This window comes from Rhinolophus sinicus, linkage group LG01 (genome assembly GCF_036562045.2).
Source record: "Rhinolophus sinicus isolate RSC01 linkage group LG01, ASM3656204v1, whole genome shotgun sequence".
In the NCBI taxonomy this organism is placed as follows: domain Eukaryota; kingdom Metazoa; phylum Chordata; class Mammalia; order Chiroptera; family Rhinolophidae; genus Rhinolophus; species Rhinolophus sinicus.
This window is the reverse complement of record NC_133751.1, coordinates 38992578-39017775: the sequence shown is the minus strand read 5'-3', so window position 1 is coordinate 39017775 and position 25198 is coordinate 38992578. Positions and strand designations below refer to the sequence as shown.

At 31.4% G+C, this 25198-nt stretch overlaps 1 protein-coding gene across 8 annotated transcripts in view; it reads right to left on the bottom strand.

Annotated features, from left to right (window-relative positions):
- Positions 1–25198, bottom strand: part of ECT2 (epithelial cell transforming 2) — a 55343-nt gene that overhangs the window by 3137 nt on the left and 27008 nt on the right. For all 8 annotated transcript variants that reach the window (XM_074328015.1, XM_074328002.1, XM_074328023.1 and 5 more), the window contains 10 exons: positions 21590–21658; positions 19131–19241; positions 18368–18464; positions 16680–16761; positions 12412–12490; positions 12127–12246; positions 8996–9134; positions 7584–7738; positions 1958–2065; positions 1287–1433 (listed from right to left, as the gene is read on the bottom strand). In XM_074328015.1, coding sequence (XP_074184116.1) covers positions 1287–1433; positions 1958–2065; positions 7584–7738; positions 8996–9134; positions 12127–12246; positions 12412–12490; positions 16680–16761; positions 18368–18464; positions 19131–19241; positions 21590–21658 — 1107 coding nt within the window. The remainder of the gene's footprint in view (positions 1–1286; positions 1434–1957; positions 2066–7583; positions 7739–8995; positions 9135–12126; positions 12247–12411; positions 12491–16679; positions 16762–18367; positions 18465–19130; positions 19242–21589; positions 21659–25198) is intronic.

Below are 25198 nucleotides of genomic sequence, written 5' to 3'. Positions count from 1 at the left end.
TGATTTTAATAAAGAAATGTTTACTGTGTTTTGTCAGTTTGAATACATTTTTTCATTGACCAAATTTCTTTGCATATATTTATATTTTCAGCTAAATACAACTTCTCTCTCATTGAAAGTTAACCTTGATCAAGTATCTGTATAAACATACTCATAGATTTAGCTGTAACTCTTTGGTGTGTTAACTAAAGACTTAACTACCTTAACAAAAATAGTTATTGAGCATGATGTGCCACATCTGCCTAAATTTTATATACTAAAAGGTAACCACTTATAAAACACTAAAGCACTCACTACATGCTAGGGGACTGTTCAAAGCACAATGCATGAATTAACATATTTAACCCTTGCAACTATTACCTCGGATTCATTTTACAGAAGGTGAAACAGAGTTCTTCAACAACTTGCCCAAAGTCATACAGCTAGTAAGCAGAAGAGCAAGGATTTGAACATGTGAATTTCAGAGTTCATGCTCTTAACCACTACTCAAACTGCCTCGCACTATATAATCACAATACATTGTGTGTGTGTGTGTGTGTGTGTGTGTGTGTGTGTATTTAGTCCTTACAATAACAGTGTAGGGCAAGTACTATTCATCTCTTCTCTCATGTGCCAAACTGGGGATAAGAGAATAAGAAACTTGATGACAGACAAACAACTAAATGAGAGTTCACTTGCTTTTCTTAGCCTTAGCGTAGGTTAAGAATAATTTTACAAAGAACAGATACAGCACTTGTATACTTAGTGACAGTAATAAATGTTAGAAATGTCCTTAATATTAATTAAATGTCTAATATTCTGACACCATTGGTAATATGAATTGTTCAGAAAACATTTAAAAATATACATATAAATGTAGAACCCACATCATCCTTTGCAGTTCAACTTCAGATATTATATTCTACTTATCATAGAAATAGTAAAAGGAATAAAACTCAGTTTCTGTTATATTACTAGAAACCATCTGTATAAATGAACTGTCACTATTTATGTTAATAAAGTGATAGGCCAGATTGAAACATGTTTCTTTTCTTACAGATTTTAGAATGTATCTCAATCCCAATAAAATTTCATATCAAATACATATTAAGTACGTCTATCTCTAGTTCATGAAGTGAGGTTTTCTCAGTTACCTTTAGGTAACTTACCCAATAAATAAAGTTATAAATTTAGAGATGTTTTTTTAATTTGCGGGATTAAGATTTTTCCATCTTTAAAAGTTAAATTCCATACCAACTCCATAGATATGAGTAAGTCATTTAGCCCCTTAAATCAAAGTCACTTACTGCTAATGATGATGTGCTAGACAGACGACTCATTACATGCTTGTCATTGCTGGAAGGACTTCTTCCCTCCCCTGAACTTTGGGATGTCATAAGAGCCCTTCGTAGAGCTCTTTTTGGAGTTTTGGAGAAAGAAAATGCTCTTGTAACCTAGATTGAAAAAGAGTTACAATTAAGTAAATCTACATAAACTTAACACAACTGATAAAAACAATTATTCATAAACAAAGCCAAATGCACATCAAAAGTTTTTGTACAAATAGTGTATGGCAAAATTGGAATTGCTTTGGATAAAGCAGTGAGAAAATGTAGTATAATAAGTCCTCACTTAATATCAATAGGTTCTGTGACTTATAATGAAACCAATGTTACCATAGACTAATTGATATAAAACCCAGGGTTTTGTCTAATTCCACTAAAATTTAGTTATGACATCTTTAATCCATAGCCATTTGAACCTCAATTTATTAAAACGTTGCATACGGCGGGGTTTAAATCCCTCATGAAGATTCTCGTGATCCGTACGCAACGTGTTAAAAAAGTGAAGTTCATTTGAATCATCAAAGTTGTGTTACAAACTATCTTTACACTGGTGTTTATGGCAGTATTATTTTTATATACCCTGAAAAATACTTTTTGGAGATATGTTAAATAATAACTTCACTAAGACTCACTTTTTTTGAAGTCTTTTTTATTGCTCTAGATGCTCTACTCAATGTACTGTCCATATCTTTTGTATTTACTTCAAAGGATTCTGGATCAGCAATGTAAATAAGATTTTCCTGTTGAAAAAATAAACGTTTTTATTATTTTAAAATACACTTAAAAAAAAAACCACAAGTGTTGCTAAAAATCAAGCCTTTATGCACTTGTATACACAAGGGAGTATATATAAATGAAGTTACTCAAGATTTTTGATGCGTCTGCTCCAGACCCTCTCTTTTCCACTTGATCCATTTACTAAATGACAATAGTTGTTTATCTAATTCTAATCAGGTAACAATATTTATAGCCATCAGTATCTTTTAAAATTAATATAATATTTTTAAAGCATACCATTGTAAGAAATTTAGAAGAAAATTTTTAGATAAAACCACCCATAAACTCTACTACTTGCTATTTACATTTTGGTATATTCCTAACAGATATTTTCTTATATGCAAAAAACATTTTATTTTAACAAAATTGGAGTTATACTATTCAATTCTATATGTTATGTTTTTCAATTAGTGGTATGCTATGGGCATTTTTTCATGTCATTAATACTCAAAGGAATTACTCTTAATGAACAGCTTATAGAAACGTCTTCTGATTATACAGGAATTAATTTTATCATTCTACTATTTTGAACACTTAAAGTGTTTCCACTTTCTTGCTGTTAGGAAAGAAACTATTATAATAGCATGAAAAATGATAAAATAATACTTAGGAATAAACTTAACCAAGGGGGTGAAAGACTTACACACTGTAAACTACAAAATGTTATGTTGCTGAAATTAAAGAATACACAATTGAATGGAAATAATACATCCTGTGTTTATGAACTGGAAGATTTAATATTGTTAAGAAGTTAATACGACCCAAAGCAATCTACATATTCAATGAAATCCCTACCAAATTCCCAATTTTTTTTTCCCTCAGAAAAAGAAAAATTCATTCCAAAATTTGTATGGATTGTCAAGGGATCCTAAATAGCAAAAATAATCTTGAAAAACAACAAAGTTGGCAGTCTCAAACTTCTTGGTTTCAAAATTCACTACAAAGCTACTGTAATCAAATTTTCTTATATTGCTTTTTCTTTAAAAATCGTCTTTGTAAAGGGGGTCAAATATATAGTGATTGAAGGAGAACTGACTCTGGGTGGTAAATACACAATGTGATATATAGATGACGTATTACAGAATTGTACACTTGAAACCTATGTAATTTTACTAACCAGTCACCCCAATAAATGTTAATTTAAAAAAAGATCATCTTTGGAATCATTCTGTCGAATTCCAGAAAATCCCTATAGGATTTTCTAAGGACTTCAATGAATTGACGTCTTTATGGCCAGTTAACATTCTCATTCAAGAACATCACAGATCTCTCCAGACAGTATTGTAGTTTTCTTAAAATAGGTTTCATTTGTTCCTTATAAGGCTATTCCTAGATTTATACTAAAATTAAATTTGTACCAAATTTTTTTGGAAATGGGGGTCTTCATTTATAACAATTTTTACTTGGTTACTGCAGACAAGAAGAAAACTATTGATATGTAGGTATTTATATTTTATTTGGATACTTAACTAAACTCCCAATGCTTACTCTGAATTGGTCAACTTATGACATTTTTTAAAAACTGAAATTGAAAAATCCAATAGAATTACGTGGGAAACAATTGAAAACAGTAAGAGAATTACTTTAATAAAAAATGATCCGTTATGAAATTAATATATATATACATCAAAAATTCAGCTACATATAAAATAACTTAAACAGCTAAAGTGTATCATTTATAATAATATTACAAACAGAAAATTACTGAGGAATAAATCTAACAAGAAATGCTCACGGTTATGCGTACTTGTACTTCTGGAAAGATAACCATAAAAGTACTAAAAGTTGCACTGCTGAAAAGACTAGTGGGACAGGTGCATATATTTTACTGCAGTGTACTTTTATCTATTTTTTTCTTATGTGCAAATATTTTTCAATCTAAATTACAGAATAAAGATCACAGCATGAATATAAAACTAAATATCGGTAACTTTACTCCTTGAATAAAATATTTAGATGCAAGACATATTAATGTATACTTAGAGAAGCAAAATATCAAGTATGTTTAATTTTGATAAAATGCTCTTTTTATAATGAAGGCCCCTGAAATTTAAAGCAATTGCTAATAAAGGAAACAGATTCTCCGTCTTATTGCTGTCTTAACTATTAACCACCTATGAACTAAAAAGGAAGCAGATGGCTTCATCTTTTCTCTCTACGAACAAATACATTGCTTCTGATTTGGTGTGGGGGAAATAGATATAAGGTATTTTACATTTCTAAAAGGCTCTGAGTTCAGAATCAGTGAACAGAAAATATAGATGTTGCTAAGATGTAAAGAGATGAACTTCCTTTAGCTCTCTGCATAGTGGAAGGTAAATTCAAGCAAATCACAGACAAAAGTGCCAAGTAAGGGAAACTTATCTTCAGTACTCCTAGGCTTTTTTCTATTACTCTTTTTTCTCAACAGTTCCCATTCTCCCCTGAAAAATCTTACTGCTTTCTAATCTATTCCTCTAAATTTCTAAAATAAAAATGAATCTTGTAACATAATCAACTCATTTTAATAATACTAACACAATTCTAAAAACATTTTATGCCTTAGTCCACATATCTCAAGCATTAAATTAGAAGCTTGGGAAAGTGTTCTTCAATCAGCCCCAATGTATACCTAAGACAGTTCTAAAGACAGATCTGCTGAGTTTAAGATTATAAAGTAGTAATCAATTTCTCCCACTGTGATACATAATATTAATTTCAAGAGAAACTGTACCTCAGCTACAGTTTTAGAGGCCTATTGCTGGGTGTTAATTCACAGGAAATTTTCTAGCACTCCCAACATCTTAAGCCAATAAGCTCAACTACATGTGAATTATCAGAACTGTTTCCCTAAGTTCTCTCCCACTAGTCCTCAAACTCACAGATATGAAAGAAAAAATATCATCACTGTGTCCCCTCCGAGCCCATGCCTCAGTGATTTTGTCAAACTCTGTAACCACGTTTGTAACAGATCTTCTGATATAGCCAAATTAAAGTGGTACCAATAACAGACATTTATATTAACAACTTAATCACATATGGCCAACAGCCAGCATAATAATTATAATTCTAAACAGAAATCATATTGACTCCATTATAAATATTATTGGCTCAGAAACACAAATTCTTGTCTATGTTCTATCTTTGGTCTATTCTTCATGTAGTTAGAAATTCTAGTTGTAAGTTTAAAAACTAAGAATTAAGTAGCCAGTGATGATTTCATCAAGATGTAAAATTAGTTTGATTTTTAAAAACGTATAAAGACTTAGTGGTAAAAGTACTGAAGTGCAGCACAGAACATTTAATTATCAAGTTACTTCTAAACTATTCAAAATGGGGGATGGGGAGTGATAACATTGCTGAAATTCAATTGTTAATAAAATTATACTTTTGATGTTAGACTTTAGAAATCTGTAGCTTCAGCAAAGCTACCATCTGACCTCAGGTGATTTACGAGCCTTAAGAGTATAGACCACACAATTAAAGGTTAAATGTTGGCAAGAGACCAAAAGTACATACTTAAGTATTCTGGGAGAAAATTTTTCAACTGATTAAAACTTTAATCTTTAAATTCTGAAATAAGAGAATATGGGACATAATGTCCACGGGGAGAAAAACTATCAAGGTTTAACCAAGAATAAAGATATCTGGGTTCAAAATGTTAGCTTTGTGCTCTTGGCCTTAGTTTCACATATAAAATAGTATCAGATTAAGTTTTCTTTCAGACTGAAAATTTAAATTCTTAAGTCATATACAAATGGGCATGACAAATGAAATTGTGTAGAATAAAACAGTTATACTTATTTTATGCTTAATTATTTAAGCTCCAATTATTTAGGGCACCAAAAAATATATACAACAGGACAAAAACTACTGAATCAAAGAATTAGAAATTTTTATATCTTCTTACCTTTTGTGTGTGTGTGTGTGTGTGTATATATATATATTTAGAAAGACCTCTTCTATATGGCAAATTTTCTCAAATGATAAGACACTGACTCAGGGCTTTTTAAAAAATTTACTGTGTGCAATATTTTAAATTCAGGAAAGAACTCAACGGGAGTCATTGAATATGTGAATTTACAAACATATTTTTTAGTAACAAAATTTCACACTTGAAAGAATTTTGTGGTTTAAGTGTAAATCAGGACATAGTTAAATGTTTGCTGCCATCTTGTGGCTAATTTTACTTCATGAAATTTTTTCGTTAGTTATTTGTATTTGAGTTCTTGGATTATTAGCCACCTTGTAGCTAAGTAAGTAATTCAATACATTGTATTTTAAGGAAATTTTTCCATTAACTGTTTATGATTTAGTATTATGGTTATAAATGTGTGGCAAGGACTGCATAAGCCACCTAGTCTGACATCATGATAAATGTAGGACCAATTTCTAAAATAGGCAATCGCTATACCAAAATACGCAATCACTATTTTATACATGGATATCTAGAACTATGAAAAAAAATTCTTCCTTATAATGAGCAATTTTGTAAGCTTTATAACAAAAATGTTTCCATCATTTTTCTAGCTAGCATTCTATTTTATGACTATCACCATATTCCCTCCATGACCCTTTTTGTGGAACAACCCTTTATTTATATAACACCATATTTTGGGCCCACAGAAATTTTAAAAAACAAATCAAAAAGTCTGTTAATTGTCCTAAACACTTAGGTAGGGGGTTTTAATCAAGTATTATCTACTTTATAAACCACAATAATTATACCTCAATGTCTTTCAAGGGAAGACTTAAGTATAAAATAAACATTTCATTGTCACAGGAATCTCAGTAACAGTAGTACTGTATTGAAAAGGGCTGTCTATTAATACATTCTCCTCTACGTCACTTGGGCAAAGATGAAGGTGTCTAACACACATCTCCCCCATATGTGATGAAGAAATCAAATTAGCATTTAAAGGACCTATATTTCATGCAAGTATTAGGCTCCCTAATTTCTGGTGAATCATTTAACTTTGATAATTTGATTTCTCACATATCTTCATTTTAATCTGTATATGATAAAGATAATTATACATTCATAATAGTATTTGATTTTAAGAGGTTGGACCAAGAAAACTGAATTGGCTGCTTGCCTGATAGGAAAAACAACTTGCTATAACTCGCCTATTGCTTTCAGTTAGATAAAAGAACCACAGAACACAATATCCTCGATTTTACAAACAACCAGGTCAAACAGCATAATGAAAATCACAGGGTACATTATAACAAGTCCCAAAAGTCCCACTAAATCACAGCCATAGGAGCTATAAGGCTTTGCGGGGCCTACGTATAAACTAGAAACTCAAAAAAATGTTTCATGTGTCTATAGTTTTAAAAATTCTTTTCCAAAAGAACTTTTAAACCAGCTTTCCTCAATACACAAAAAAGAAAAATTCTCCTATATTCATAATTAACAAGTTATTAGAAATGCATAGGTTCAGCCTAAATGCATTACCATGGAGTTTAACTTTTCATTATAATTGTGGATTGAGAACTTACAGCATCCGCTTTACAAATGGTGTTGGCTACATGTCGACATAGCATCTTTAGCCAGTTTTCTTTTGGAAGTTCCTCTGATGTCATCTGGAAACTGAGCAGCACATTTGCCTGCTCTGTTGGTGGCCTCACAAGCAAGGCAAAAGCATTATGGCAATCTAGTTCCAGAATCATAAACATTAAGTGTTACTCCTTAGAAAATAATAGATTTATGCAAGTTTAATTCCCTCAGACCAACAAAATTCCAATGAAATTGTCTCTTTTCCACCCTTCCCGTCCCTTCTATTTTTAATTGGACAAAAGAGCATCACAGTTATTACACTGAAACATTAGAAAGACTTATAATAATAAGCACCATATAGGAACCAACAATAATTTGACATTAAGTAAACAGCATTTTCCATGACATTTATTATTTTCTATGATGGTTTTTAAAAAATGAGTTTATATTTCTTAGAATTCTAGAATTTGAGTTTTAAAATAAAATGGCATTAGAACTCAACCTACTTAAATTAAGTTCAAAGAAATAAAATGTCCAAGCATGAAAATTATTGCAAAGTGTTTTGTGACCAAGATGTTAAAACAGAACCTATTTTAAACAATGAAATCTTCCATTATTATAATCCAAAAATATGAAAATGATTTAAAATAAATGCACTGCATAACCCTTAATAAATCCAGACTTTGACAACCAAGTAAAGATATCAATATAAGTTTATGCTCATGTTTTCTTTAATTGTTTCTATTAACTCAAAGCCTTCCATCATTAGAGGATGGGATCAGTAACGCAACCAGCCTACACTGTAAAAATATATGCCCAACATCCAAAATACGGCCATGCAGACACATCACTAGGTGCCAGTTCAATAGATGATACTGTTTTGGGTAGGTACAAACTTTTGGCAATTTCAGGCCTTCAGACAACCCTCCCTAAAACTACCAAAGTTGAGAGTACAAGTTCTCCTTAATACACATTTAACTCCATGTCAAGTCTACTATAGTTACTTTGGGTGCATTTATTCATGCACGTCTATTCCTGGCTATATCCTAAATGTATCCTTAATAATACAGTCATTGGCAACACGGAAGGTATAAGACGTGGAACACAGGTAATAGACTAGTGATTTCTTTTGGATTCTGAAGAAATAAAAAGTTTTGGTGTGGGAATAGGCTAGGTTAGGGCATTATTTAGACATGTCACAATTTAAGGGATGAAGATAGTCCACAGACTGAGATAGCACTTGCATTTGAAAAAAATCAAAAATCAAGCCAGTTCCTAGAAATAGGTGGGACAGAAGTATAAGAACTATATATAAAGATAATTTACCAGTTGAAAGTAAAATATAAGGAAGTGATTCAAACCTACAATGAATACAAACTGTTTTTATTCAACCAAGTTTACCCAATGAGCATACCTTCCGTCTCTCTTATATCCAGCACCTTCTTAATTTGAGAGAGAGGCATGAGATGAATATGCTTAAGAGAAGCTGGAGGTCGAGTATGGCCAGGAGGACTCCTAAAAGTGCCAATAACTTTATGTCGTTTTCTTGCTATCTGATTATAGGGGGAAAAAAACGTCATTATAAGTCACATGAATAAAAACAAAGACCAAACAGTTAAAAATAAAATGGCACTAATCATATAAATCTGTATGCAGCTCATCTATTAGTCTCCTATTCCAGAATATGTGATAAGCAGTTACTACATGGCAAATGCATACATGTAATTGTGCAGCAGAAATGTTCATGTTTATGTAAGAAGAGCTCAACAGTCAGGAACACAGGCCAAGGCACCAGATCTTTGCAAAAGATCCCAGAGGAGTGAAAGAACTTAGAAGCATTGTGAGAATAGGATAAAAAACCCAAGGAATCTTCTTGAGTTCAGAAATGGGGAATAGTTGTTGCCCTGGAATCTCTGTCTTGGGTTCAAAAGATAATTGATATCAGTTTAAGAGCAGAATTCACAATTATCTCAGATTCTGAGAATAAAGGAGTGAATAACACAGAAATGGTTCTGCCTCTCATATTTTCATACTACTGAGAAAGAGGAAAATTAAACAACACATTAAACAAATGATACAAATTTTAAACTCAAGGTGCTGTGTTAAGAAATAACTTTACCTAAGCTGGGGATTCATGCAAAAGCAAGAGATAGGTAAAATATCACTCAAATAGCCAGGAGCAAAATCAAGTACATTATGTGATTCATGATGTACTTGAGTTCCGCACATTTTATAAGCTTTCTAAATTTATTGTTTTCATTTCCATGAAAGTCTACTATGTTAATTTGCCCTTTTGAAAGAATATTTCTTTTGAGGTTATAATCATCAACTGAAAGACATGCACACAAAATGAGTTAGATTAAGTTACTCAATGAATTGAGATTGACTGGTCACCATCATAAATATGACAAAGTATGGCTAAAAAGTATATTACCTTGTGTTGGTTAGTTAGAAAAAATCAAAAGGCAATTAGTGTCATATTCACATTGAGGCAGAAATATGACAGATCTGTTACATATCAAATATTAAAAGTTTATTTGCATTAATATAGTAAAAATAAGTGATAGATTCTTCAAATAATTATTTCCACTGCAATATTTGAATATACTTTTAAATTAATTTGGTTAGGCAAAATAAATAATTTAAGGCTCATTTTTAAAAAGAAAAAACTGACAAGTATTAACAATACAAATGTTACTATTAATACAAGGTAAAAAATTCAAAACAGATAAAACATAAAAAGGGAAATATATTCTTAAATACTGTATTAGTTTAACTTCAGTAACACATCACCTGTCATATTTAAGAGAAGCCAATATAGATTTTGTCCAATTTAAATGTTTCTTTTACCATACTCCTCTTTCCTAATATGCTAAGAGGTTTGTTTTCTTTCTAAAACAAACAAGCTAAGGAATAAGAGTTAGGGATTGTAAATATTGAACTCCAAATTTAATGTTAGAAATAGAGCTGTTTCAGTTACTGTGATTCTGAGACAGGGAGGCTAAGAGAGTAGAACAAAAAATCATTGCTAAAAGAAATGAGAGGCCAGGTTATCACACAATGGACTTGGAAGCTACAGGGATGACCAATGGCAGGAATTAAAGTGGAAGGTGAGTCCATGAGCCAGTTATAGAAGACTTCACAGAATATGAAGAGGTGTAATATCAAAATTTTAAAGTTAGCCACAACTCTCTCAGGACTAAGGGGATAAAAACCAGAATGGATTAGCAGGGAAGTACAGAAAACCTAATCTATTGAATGGGGCCAGGTGACCTAGGAATTCAACAGGAAAAACCTAAAAAGCTTTAACAGAAGCTAATAAATACAAGTACTGAGCAACTATGAACAGTAAAACCCCATGAGAATGTAAATTGAGGTAAAATGTGATTGACAGTTGACTCCACCCCAGCCCCTGTTCTCAAAAGCAGAGCAGCCTACAGTTCTAATTATGGGATAAACAAGAAGCTCAGAATTACCTGTCTCATGATTTTTTTATAATTTTCTCATTTCAGGGTATGATCAATTGTGTATAGTATTTTCAGTCTTTATTTTTGTGTTTGTGACATCACTGAATAAATGAAACTAGCATTTTTCACTAACCTCACAACAAAACTGCATTTAACACAACTGAATTTTTGGTGACTATGCATGACTTACTCTCTAAAATTCCCTTGTATTTTATAAAAATACACATGATACAAGAGGGCAGTATTAGAAAAGAAATGAAGTAGAAAAGGAAAAAAGAGGTATAGGCTTAAAAAAAAATCCATCAAATAACTTTACTGAAAGCAACAGAAAGTTACCCAATAACAGAAATGTCAAATTAGTCTTCTGGTTAATATCCATTTTATCAAAATGAACAGTTTTATCTTCTGAGATTAAAGAAAATACACTCATTTATAGCCCCATTAGGCTGTTTAGTTGTTTAACAATATACTATTAACAGAATGAACGAAAAAGACTTGAAAAAGCACAGAAACATAGTTCAACTTGCCTGCAGGGGTAATATGGGGGATAAAAATTTAGCTTAGATGAGAAATTTAGAACTAGAATCACTGCAAGCCACCTAATACACTGACCATTCACTCACTCTAAAATCTGCTAACTTAAGGGGCTCATAATACATACTATTAAATAATCAAGTTATCCCTCTCTTCAACAAAATACTAACTTCTTCTTTGCTAGAAAAATCTACTTAAATTTCAAAATTAACTCATAATTATTTTGTAAATCTTTTACAAATATACATAGAAACAAGAAGTTCCTAACATTCTTGACCTATAAGCATTTATTTGCATAGAAATAAACTAAATTTTAATTCTGACTTAAATTTGAAGTCATGGAAATGTATCATACTTCTTAATATTAGGCCTTTTTCTAAAAGCATTCTATTAATAGTATTAAACCAACAATTAATTTCATCAAAAAAGTGTGATTATTTAAGTTCACTTTACTTTTAATTTATATGTAATATTTCAGTCATAGCTTGGTTGTAAACATCCAACACACAAACCATCAATGTTATTATATTAAGTACAACTTTACCTCTAGGCAGTCATTGAAGAGAAAGAGAGTTACTTGTTCTCCTCTGTCACAGGGGTGCTCACCTAGAGAAATTGTTTCAACTCGTTGGATTAAGCTTCGGTGAGAAGATAAAAGATTAGCCTGTATAGATTGAAAATTTTAATAGAAGAGATCACTTGGGAGCAAGTAACTTTTTTAAAACTATATATCATTTAAAAGAAAGTGGTATCAAGATTCTGTTAACCGTAGAATCTAAATAACAAGAAAGAGAAAGTAAATCAGCAATCATCAAAAACAAATACTTACTGGGCATCCATCTACTTCATAAACAACATCAAAAATTTGCTTTTGCGCTTCAGTTTTTCTCTTATCCTCATTAATATGCCTGAAAAATTAATTGAGGTTATTTTAAAACTTTTAAACCAACAGAATATGAAAACTACATACAAATTAATACATTTCATGTCAGAAAAAAGTCCTTCCAATGAGTCTCTATCTTCTGATAACTGAATCAGTTAGTTAAAATATTCCCTAAAAGTATTCCACTACATTAAAAAAAATTCCATAGACCCTTAAGAAAAGTATGTTTTACTATACTCCTTACTATATGTATTTTTTTACTATACTCTCTATACTCTTCTAAAATACATTAAACCTGTACAATCTTCAGGTTAATAGTTTTAAGTATGAAATGAAGTTTCATTTCATTTAGACAAAAACTAAGACTACAGCTTCCAGACAAGATGAAATAAGTAGCAAAGGACCTACCCTTCAGCCTGAAACAACTAAAAAGCTATCAAAATATAAAGAAGCAAGGGTTCTCAAGACACTGAAAGTCAATACCTGTGAGACCGGAAACAAACAAGGCAAGCTGGCCAAATTTATACTGTCTATAAGAGACATATTTCAAAGACATAAATAGGCTGAAAGTAAAGTGATGGAAGTACACCACCCAACAATAGCAAAATATACATTCTTTTCAACTGTATATGGAACAGTCCCCAGATTAGGCCATAAATAAGCCTCAAAAAGATTGAAATGACTGAAAGTATATCTCTGACAACAATGAAATGAAATTAGAAATTAACAACAAAAGGAAATTTGGAAATTAACAAACATGTGGGAATTAAACAATACACTTCTAAATGATCAATGGTCAAGAAGAAATCACAAGGGAAATTAGAAAATACTTTGAGATAAATAAAAACAATAACAGAGTACCAAAACTTATGGATACAACTAAAGCAGTGCTTAAAGGGAAATTTATAGCTATAGATGGGTATAATAATAATAATAAAAAGGTCTCAAATCAATAACCTAACTAACTACTTTAAGAAAATGGGAAAAAAAGAGAGCAAAATAAATCTAAAGCAAGCAGAAAAAGTGAAATCGTAAATGTCAGAGTGGAAATTAATGGAATAGAGAATATGAAAATAGAGAAAAATTGACAAAACTAAAAGTTGGTTCTTTGAAAGATCCATAAAATTGACAAAACTTTAGCTACAATGACCATGAAGAAAGGGAAAAGATTCAAATTACTAAAATCAGGAATAAAATATGGGACATCACTACTGACCTTACAGAAATAAAAAGGATTATAAGAAAATACTATGAACAACTAACTATATGCCAACAAATTAGATAGTGAAGATATAATGAATAAATTTCTAGAAAGACATTGCAGAAAAACGACTCGAGAATAGAAAATCCGAACAGATTTATAACAACAAATTCAATTAGTAATTAAAAAACTTCTTACAATAAAAAGCCCAGCCCAAAATGACGTCAAATTCATCACAAGTTCTTGCAAAAATATACAAAAAGAGGAAACACCAAGTTCTTCTATAAAACCAGTATTAGCCTGATACCAAAGCCAGACAAAGACATTACAAGAAAACTATAGACCAATATCCTTTATGAATAGACACCAAAATCCTCAACAAAATAATAGCAAAAGAAGTCTAGCAACATATAAAAAGGTTTACACCATGCCCAAGTGAGATTTTATCCCAGAAATACAAAGTTAACATCAAAAAATCAATTAACATAAGACACCATCCCAATAGAATAAAGGACAAAAACCACATGACCACCTCAAAACACAGAAAAAGCATCTGACAAAATCCAACACCCTTTCATGATAAAAACACTCAACAAACTAGGAATAAATAAGGACTTCCTTAATTTAATAAAGGAAATCTACAAAAAATCCAACAGCTATCATCATACTTAGTAGTCAAAGACTGAATACTTTTCACCTAAAATTAATAACAAGACAAGGACTAATGTTAGCTCTGACCACTTCCAACATTGTACTGAAGCTTCTAGCAAGGCAATTAGGCAAGAAAATGAAATAAAAGACATCCAAATTGGAAAAGAATTAAAACTATCTTTACTTGCAGATGACATAATTTTGTTTACAGAAAATCCTAAGGTATCCTCTAAAAAAATTATTTGAACTAAAACAGGTTCAGCTAGGTTGCAGGGAACAAGACAAGGTCAACGTATAAAATTCTATTGTCTTTCTACACACTAGCAGTGAATGATCCAAAAATGAAATTAAGAAAGAACTTCCACTTACTATAGCATCAAAAGAATACAATACTTCGTAAACAGTTTAACAAAAGAAGAATAAAATTTACATTATGAAAACTACAAAACATAGTTGAGAGAAATTAAAGAAGTACTACATATATGGAAATAAATGTTCATGAATCTGAAAAGTTATTATTGTTAAGATAACAATATTCCCCAAACTGAAATACAGATTCAACAAAATCCCTATGTAATTCCTCAATGTTCTTTCCCACCACAGGAAATTGACAAGCTGATTCTAAAAGCAAAATGCAAATTCAAGAGACCCAAAATAGTCAAAACAATCTTGAAAAGGAAGAACAAAGTCGGAAGACTCACACTTCCCAATTCTAAAAGTTAATATACAAAGCACAGTAATCTAGACTGTGGTACTAACGCAATCATTGACATACAGAGCCATGATAAAGAAGTGAGAATCCAAAAAAAAACCTTCACATTTGCATTTAGCTGATTTTCAACAAGGGTGCAAAAGCAATTCAGTGGAGAAAAGTTGGTCTTTTCAACAATAAGAACATTGATCCATACCTTGCCTTATACAAAAACTAACTCAAAATGAGTATTAGACCTAAATGATTTTTACCTGATGATTAAAAGTACAAAGCTTCTTGAAGAAAACACATTATCTTTGTGAACCTGGGTTAGATCAAGATCAAGATTTCTTAGATAAAATTATAAAAGTACCACCCATAAAAAAACTGGTAAATTGGATTTCATAAAAATCTAGAATCCCTGTTTTTGAAAGAAACTGTTTAAAAAAAAAAAGCCATAAACTACGAGAAAATACTCACAAATCTGACACAAGCCTTTTAACTAGAATACATAAAGAACCCTCAACTCAAAACAAGAAAACCCAAATTTAAAAAAAAAAAAAGTGGACAAAGATTCAAACATACACATCACCAAAGAAAAGATGGATGATGGCAAATAAGCACCTGAAAAAATGCTAAACATCATTTGTCATTAGGGAAAATGCAAGTCAAAACTATAATGAGTTATATTACTATACATCTATTAGAATTTCACAAATTAAAATGACTAACCATACTGAGTTGGCAAGGACCTGGAGCCACTGGTACTCAACATACACTGTTGGTGGGAATGCAAAACTGTATAACCACTTTGGAAACAGCTGGGCAATTTTTTAAAAAGTTACATGCCCTAGCCATTCCTACTCCTAGGTATTTATTAAGAAAAATGAAAGTATGTGTCCATACAAAGATTTATTCACAAACGTTTATAGCAGTTTTATTTGCAATAGCCAGAAACTGGAAACAATCAAAATGCCCACCAACACATAAACGGATAAATTGTGGCATAACCATACAATGGAAAACAATAAATGGAAATGAATTATTGATAAGCAACAGTAAGGACTAATCTCAAAATAATTCAGGCGTTTGAGAACTGAAACATGTATAACTTAGGAAAAAAATCACATACAACCTTGATCATTTCTGATCAGAACTTTGTCTCCAAGTTTAACAATCAAGCTCCCCAAGTCAATTTCATTGAGTTTATACTTTTAATACATCCCCAACCAATCTCAACAATTTAATTCCTTAAAATAAAAAGTAAGAAACAAAAAGTCAAAAGTAAAAGTGAAAAAAGTACTATAAACCTTTTCATTTCATCATGGTCAAATTCCCAAGTTACATTAGGGTAATGAATATAAAGACAAAAACAAGCTATGACTAGAGATATATAAAGAAAATGTCTATTTAATTTATAACATTTTCAAATTTGTAAACCATTTTTACTCTCTGTGCAAACAGTTTAATACCTTAAGAAATAAATGTATTAATCAATGTATTCTTACAATACTTCTCTCTCATCATTTTAATGTGTAACTCCACTATTAGGAAAATAATTTAGATATGTTACAACATTTGTTGATATTTTTCTCTCCATTTGATTCTAATTGTTCTATCAATTTCATTCTAAGTCTAAGGAACAATAAGAAATTGAAATAATGCACTTACGTCATTACTTCCTTTAGTGACCCAATAGCTTTTTCTAGAGTGCTTTTGTCAGGATTTTCTTCAGCAGTATGCTTCTTAAGATCTGTAATAATATGTTTTTTTCCATGATTAACAAAAATTCAGTGGTTTCCCATCTAAGACTTAAAAATGCTATCTGAATAGATATATGCTAATAATTTTTAAAGACACTATCTAACCTCTACTTTAAAAGAAACATTTATGCAATGTTCCCTTAAGAGCTCTCTTCTTACTGTTGCCTAAAGTTTCAGAATATATAACACAAATTTTCTTACATTTCTATCTCAATTCCCTTCTAGTAAAGCCTGGGGACTTCTAGATTTCTTAAAGTCTCTCCATAGTGCTGAATGAAAACACATGGTCCTCAATTAGTTGAGAAATTATTATATATGTTATACTTCATACCGGCGCCCATGACTCCATCACAGAGAGCAGTCGGTGTCCTTACAAGAAGTTTTTGCTTAGGTTCATGGGATGCTTACACTTTGACTCTTCTTATACCTAGGTTGTTCATAATGTTCCCTAAGCCATCTTTAGCCTAATGGTTCTGTAGTACTACAACCACCTAATCTTTTAAGTGAAATGATAGAAGGCTCAGAAATCAAGTTCATTTTGATCTTTTAAGATGACAATATTTGTCATGACAATATTTGATGGATTTCTACAAGTACTAATGAAACAATAATGAAGAAAGCAAAAAAATACAATGCTTTATAAAGTTAAAAGTTTCCTTGTTCATATATTCGCCTTATAGTCTATAAACTAAGACAGCTTTTAAAGACTGGGGAAATCACTTTATAAACTAGTAATTCTAAACTACATTAGATAAGCTTAAAGAGAACAAAAATTGTCAATCTTTTGAGTTACTACTATAATTCACATGTTAACCAAAATATTTCAAAGAAAAAAATAGATTAAACAGTCACAAAATTAGCCTCTTTGTCAGCTATACCTACTAATGTAGTTAAGATTTGGGGATCAAAATGCTGTATTACAGATTGTTTCCTGTTTTTAATATAATTTTCACACTAAATTTTTATATAAAAACTGACACTGTCCTAAAAATATTCACTACTTTAGCAGCTAAATGTAAAGGCATATTCATATGCTTGTCTTTTACTGAAGGCAAAATTTATTCATAAAAATTAACTCTCAGCTGTAAAACTCCCTTCCGCTGACATCTGTAGTTTAAGTTCTAAAATAAATGAATGCACGATTCAAGAGTTTTCTGCACTAAGAAAAAGAAAAAAAGTAAGCATAAGACCAAGTATTCAGAACCTAAGATTCAGAAAAGAACCAAATAACTTGAGACATATGAATCATCTTTTGTCTTTTGATTTTGTGGGTGAATGTTATGTTTACATGGATATAAACTGACTTTGAATTAATGACACACCATCAAATGCAAAAAGACTTTCAGTAGAGAGATAAAAAGTACAATACTAGTCAATATAATTGATATCAGAACAAATACAATATTTTAGGCCAGACTGAATTTTAGTAGCACCAATAAGTAAGATTATCCACAAAGATATTTTTTATGCAAAAGATATAAGTTTTAATGTTGAAATCTAAAAAAACTATGAAAACAAAAAGAATTTCAAGTTTTTCAGAACAAAACAATTCCATAAAAACATCCAAAGTAGTCTAAAAACAGATCAGATAAGTACCATTCAAAAGTAATGCAACACTGGGTAACCTCTGGACTGGTCGGATGAGAAGTTCAACAAGGCTTTGCCGTCCACATTCTGGTTTAGCCTGGTTTATCTGAAAGGAATTAATTTATTCAACAATTTAAAAATAAGGTTTTCTGCAAACATTAGATACCCTACATTTATTAGGTTACACCTTATCATTAGTGCCCTGATAAGAATAGGAGAGGTGAGATGGCTGGCAATTGTTCTCTGACAGATTAATGAGGCTAAATAATCTCCCAGGACCTGTAATGACCTCCTGGCCAGCTAAGTGTTAACATCTTAACCAGAAGTTGAGTTCCTTTACAGACTACTGTATAATACATCTTAAGTCGCTCTTAAGCCTATATAATTCACAAGAAAAAGTTTAAGGTATTAATTATGCTGATAACATTGGATAAAAAAAGTAAGGTACTTGTAAGGGAAAATAATCATTAAAGGCAAAACAAAATACCCCTGGAAAATTACCAGGTGTTTTGAGAACTGAAACACGTATAACTTGGGGGGGGGGGGGGGAAATCACATACAACCTTCTCATTCACTTAGCTGCCTCCTGGACCCTGCTACCTAATATGTCAGATCTTCTGAAGTTAAACATCACTGCCACTCTCCGGTACAGCTAAAGTTATAGGAAAAACTAAGGTGTTCTTACATGGATACATTTTTTTCTAAAAGTCAAATTTTAATGAACTCCTTCAGAAATTAGTCGCAGATTTTTATCTGAAAGAATGTACATTACCTTCAGAAAAGCATGAAATCTTGGTTTCTGTTTTTCACATTTAATAATTGTTTCCTTGCTCATTTCAAAGAAGTTTACAAAGGGAGGGTAGGTTTTTACCAAATCTTTTGACTAGGAACAAGAAAGAAAAAAAAAAACGAAAAACATTAATTTGTATGGCATGTCACCCTTAGACAATGAAACTTAAAGTAGAATAATTAGTAGTCACAATCTGACATATTAAATGCAAAAGTTTAAAATAAGTTTCTCAAGTTAAATACAGAAATTTATTTTATAAACTTCTCACTAATGAGTGAGTTAATCGTTAAACAAAATGCCTCAAATGGTACACACAGCCTAAAACTTGAAAAGCAAATAAAGACCCTGAAAGAAACAAAAGTATATTAAAGCTTATTGAATTGATATAAACATGACAAGATTAAAAACTTCTACAAATTTAATTTACGACGAAGGAAACAAGACATGCAATGGAGAGTCTTCAATAAATGGTGTTGGGAAAACTGGACAGCCAAATGCTAAAGAACAAAACTTACACAATACATAAAAATTAACTCAAAATGGATTAAAGACTTGAAGGTAAGACCTACAACCATAAAATTCCTAGAAGAAAACATAAGAGATTAATCTCCTTTCCGTGGGTCTTAGCGATGTTTTTGTGGATCTGACTCCAAAGGCAAGGGAAAACAAAAACAAAAATAAACAAACGGGACTACATCAAACTAAAAAGGCATCTGCACAGTGAAGGAAATCATCATCAAAATGAAAAGGCAACCTACTAAATGGGAGAAGATATTTGCAAATCATACATCCAATAGGGGTCAATATCCAAAATATATACAGAAGTCATGTAATTCAACAACAAAAAAATAACCGAATATATAAAAAGGGCAGAGGACATACAGATGGCCAACAGGCATATGAAAAGATGTTCAACATTATTAATTATTAGGGAAGTGCAAACCAAAGCCACAATGAGAAATTACCTCACACCTGTTAGAATGACTATTAACAAAAAGACAAGAAGTAACAAGTGTTGGCGAGGATGTGGAGAAAAGGGAACCATTGAACACTGGTGGTGGGATTGTAAAGTGGTGCAGCAACCCTAGAAAACAATATGGAGATTCCTCAAAAAATTAAGAATAGAACTACCATCACTCCTGGGTATGTAGCTGAAGAATATGAAAATACTAACTCAAAAAGATATATGCACCCCTATGTTCATTGCAACATTGCTTACTATAGCTGAGATACAGAAACAACCTAAGTGTCCATCAATGGATGAATGGATAAGGAAGATATGGTGTGTGTGTGTGTAATGGAATGTTATTCTGCCATAAAAATGAAATATGATCATTTGCAACAACATGGATGAAACTTGAGGGCATAAAGCTAAGTGAAATAAGTCAGAAAGAGAAAGACAAATACTGTATGATTTTACTCATATGTGGAATCTAAAAATAAAACCAAAAAAAAGAAAAAACAAAAATATGCATAGATACTGAGAACAGATTGGTGGTTGCCAGAGTAGAAGGGCTTAGGGGGTTGCTGAAAGGGGTCAAGGGGTCAACTGCATGGTGATAGATAATTAACTAGTCTTTTTGGGGGTCATCACTTCGTATTGTTTACAGTTGCTGAGTTATAATGTACACCTAAAATTTATATAATTTTTGAAAAAGTCAGTAAGTTCAGAATATAGCAGTTAGAGTTAATCTATGCAGAACCTAAGAATAAGCTATTATTTATTAAAGGATCCAAACCATCATTAAAGTATCAATTATATTACCCAAAAATGGAAACAAGAGAAGGAAAAATGTCTTGACTAATTATGGAGACTAACAGGTATCAAAAAGATATGTGACATTAATTTGCATATCTGGAATTCTCAACCAACCAGAAAAAACATCTATGAAACTATATGGTAAGGATGGAAATTATTAATAGAAGGCCTCAAAATACAAAATAAATGTGCCAGAACCCAAGGCACTGAAACGTATAAATCATATTCGAAGAGATAGAGAGAAATTCATAAATCCTATTCACAGCACCTCATGCAAAATGAAAAGAAGATTTTATTAGAAAAACTTAAATTACGTGGTTTTTATCCTAAAGAGAAGCAGTTCATTAGGAGCTTTTATGCAGAGCAGACACAATGACAGCAAAAAGTGAAACCAACTAAGGAAAGAGAAATAAAAACTTATAGAACATTGTTAAAAAATGATTAATCTATGGCCATTTATGAAAGTCAAATAACTTGATATATAGTAAAACAATTATAGCACAGAATGACAATTAGTGTTTCTAATGATGACCTTGAGCTATTGAGAAAGTGTTAAATCGTATATTTTACAAACACTGTCAAAGTTTGAAAAGCTTTTAAAACAGGTGACTTTCATTCCCTGCCAGTCCTTGATGAGATGATACTTTAATATAAAAACTTTACAAAGAAATAAAATACTTACATATTTAAGAAAGATGTCACCAATGCTTTTGCTCTCATCCCAATTAACAATAAGGTCTTCAAGATCATCCTGAAAGTGCAAATTACAACATTTAAGACTCAACTTGACAACCCCTTAAACATCTTTTAATATTTCAAGATGATTTTGTGAAAGTACTTCACAAAGTGTTTTAATTTGATGTGCAAAACAGTATCACATTCTTTCTCAACAAAGAATTAACTAATTTTTAACATGAGAAAAATATCCTTTGAAAAATAATTAAGAAAATATAGTGTCAAGTCAATAAGACTAAGCCTAACTTCCCAACATGATGTGATAGTTCAACATCTTTTCTTATTAACTACAAAGCTGATTGGCATTGTTTATTACAGAAATTACTTTCAATCCTGCCGCTGAAGCATATCATTTAACATCAGCCATTAGAAACTGCAGTCTACAATAGGGGTCAACAAACTTTACTTAAAGGGCTAGATGGTAAATATTAAGGCTTGAAGGCCATATGGTTTCTGTCACAATATTCAATTCTATCCTTGTAGAGTGGAAGCAGTCATAGACACCATATAAACAATTGAGTGTGGCTGTGTTTTAATAAAACCTACACCAAAACAAGCAAAGCTTTACCAAAATCCAAACCTGGCTGGATTTCGTTTATTGACCATAGTTTGCTAAGCCCTGATCTATAAATCTCCTCAACAGTCGTACTAAAATATTACATATTTGTAAAAATTTAGAAGACATTTAAAAACTTTATAATAAAACGCAAATCAGATGAGAAAATGAGATGCCAAGACATGATATGCATTAAATGAAATTCTAAAAGTGACATTAAAAAGTAGAAATTAATATATTAGCTCTTTTATACCAGAGGTTCTCAAAGTGTCATCTGCAAACCTCCTAGCACACCTTCTTAGTGGGATCCACGAGATTAAAACTATTTTCATTACAATACTAAGGCATTATTTGACTTTTTCACTCTAATTCTCTTGCAAGTATTCCAGTTTTCTAGAGATTATATAATTTGTGATATTGCAACAGACTGAATTAAGAAGTAAATATGAGAAATAGTCTTCTATTAAGCTGGACAGTAAAAATGTAAAACGCTTCTCACTATTTCTTTTTTGGAAATTAGTTTTCATAAAGAATATGTTATTTATGCTATGATGTAATGAGTTATTATTACTTTAATGCATTAACATATACTTTTAAAATTGGATATCCACATACAAAAAGATAAAAACTTAAACCCTCACCTCACCCAAAAATTAACTCAACATGGACTGTAGACCTAATTGTAAAAGCTAAAACAATACAACTGAAGGAAACACTTTGGATTAGGCAAAAATTTCTTAGATATGACCGTAAAAGGATAGTAAAAGAAAAATAAATAAACTGGACTTCATCAAAATTAAAAACGTTTGGACTTTACAGGTACCATTAAAAAATAAAAAGACAAGCAACAACAGACTGGGAGAGAATATCTGCAAAACGCATGGCTGATAAAGGACTTGCACCTGGAATTTATAGAGAATCCTACATAAGACAACAAACAACCCAATCAAAAACTGGGCAACAGATCTAAGCACACATTGCACTAACGATAGTATACAAATGACTAAGAAGCACATGAAAAAAATGCTCAACATCATTAGTCATTAGAGAAAAGCACATAAAAACCACAATGAGATACACTTCACATCCTAGAATGGCTATTTAAATAAAAAGATCGTATTGGTAAGAATGTGGAGACATTTGAACCTCACACGTTACCAGTGAGAATGTAACATGATGTAAAAGCCTGGCAGTTTTTCAAAAATTTTAAATACGACCCAGCAATTCCACTCCTAAATATCTACGGAGGAGAAATGAAAGCATGCCCACACAAAATTTTCACACAACGTTCATAGAAACATTATTCATAACAGTCAACAGCTAGAAACAACCTAATATTTCCATCAGTTGGTGACTGGATAAAGAAATGTGGCATACCCATATAATGGACTATTATTTGGCCATACAAAGGAACACACTACTAGCATGCTACATCATAGATGAAATTAAAAAACACGCTAAGTGAAAGAGGCATGACTTAAGACATCACATACTATATATTCGCATTTATATGAAAATTCATAGATACAAAGTAGATTAGTGGTTGCCTGGAGCTGGGGATAGGAATGGGGATTAGCTATAAACAGGCATGAAGGATCTTATGGAAGGAGATAAAAATGTTCAAATATGGGTTTATGGTGACGGTTGCATCACTTGGCAAAGTTATTAAAATCACTGAATCGTACATTTGTTTCAAATGCTTCACGTGAATTTAAAGACATGTAAAATGTACCTCAATGAAGCTGATCAAAAAATGATGCATCTTAAAAAGTATTTCTAAATTTTGTTTTAATTTCAAATACAGTTAAACCCACATGAAAGTTCCTCAATAATTTCTAAGGATAGAAAAGGATCCTAAGACCAAATAATTTAAGAACCACTGTCCTATACTAGCAGATTCAGAGAAGTTCAAATGGAGAAAAAAATTACTTCTGAGAGCATAAAAGTTAACTGAAAGCAAGAATACTTTCATAGCCCACAAGTCAAGAACTAAGATTTAACTATTTGAAATTATACTTGAAAGCAGCAAAAGGAAGAAGAAAAAGATTATAAATAAGACTCACTTTGGGTCAATATGATACAGTGGATTCTGGCACTAACTAGCTAGTATTAAATACTGGCTCTAGGGCTTCTTAGTCCTCTGCCCTTGGGTAAGCTATTTAACCTATTAGTGCCTCAATTTCCTATTATGAAAAATTAGGATGGTAATGATTCCTGTCTCATAAAGGATTAAATTAGTCACGACTTGTATAGCACTTAGAAGAATCCCTAACAGATGGTAGTGCTCAATAAGTTAACTATATTTATCTATGTATTTAATATGACGGAGAGGAAATATTTGGAAACCTGTGATGCAAAAGAGAAAAAAACTCATAGCTCTGACAATATAATCCAGTGGTATGTTTTTAAAGTAAAAAACTACAGGATGGTTGCATATACTTATATAAGAACATCGCTACCAGGAAACAAAATAATTTCTAGGCACTCTGCAAAATAGTCTACTCTGTTTCTGGTTAACCTTTAATTCTTAATGCTTGTTAATTAAATACAGATTTCTGCCTTAACTCTTAGCTCAGGAACTAAGTAATAAAGGAACTAATAAGGCTTAGAGAGATTAAATAATCTCCCTCGAATCATAGTTGTGAACCAGTATTCAAACTCAGGTTCATCTTACTTCAGAGTCCATGGCATTCCACTTAATCCACATACCACAGTGCCCCACCATTAGAAATGAGGAGTTAGACTCAAGTATAATTTTTAAACTTGAAATCAGCTAAAAACAACTAGGAGTTTAAATATTGGTAATCCAACTTTTCAGAAGAAGCTTAAAGAATTATGTTACACATCAGAAACAAAAGAGTGATAATCATCTTCAAAGCTCCAATAAATCAGCTAACATGGTTTTCTGAATTTGTGATCCTATACACATAAAAAGTGTAACATTTTATATTAGAAGGAAACTTTGCACTCCTAGAATGGCTAAATGACTGACATAAATTC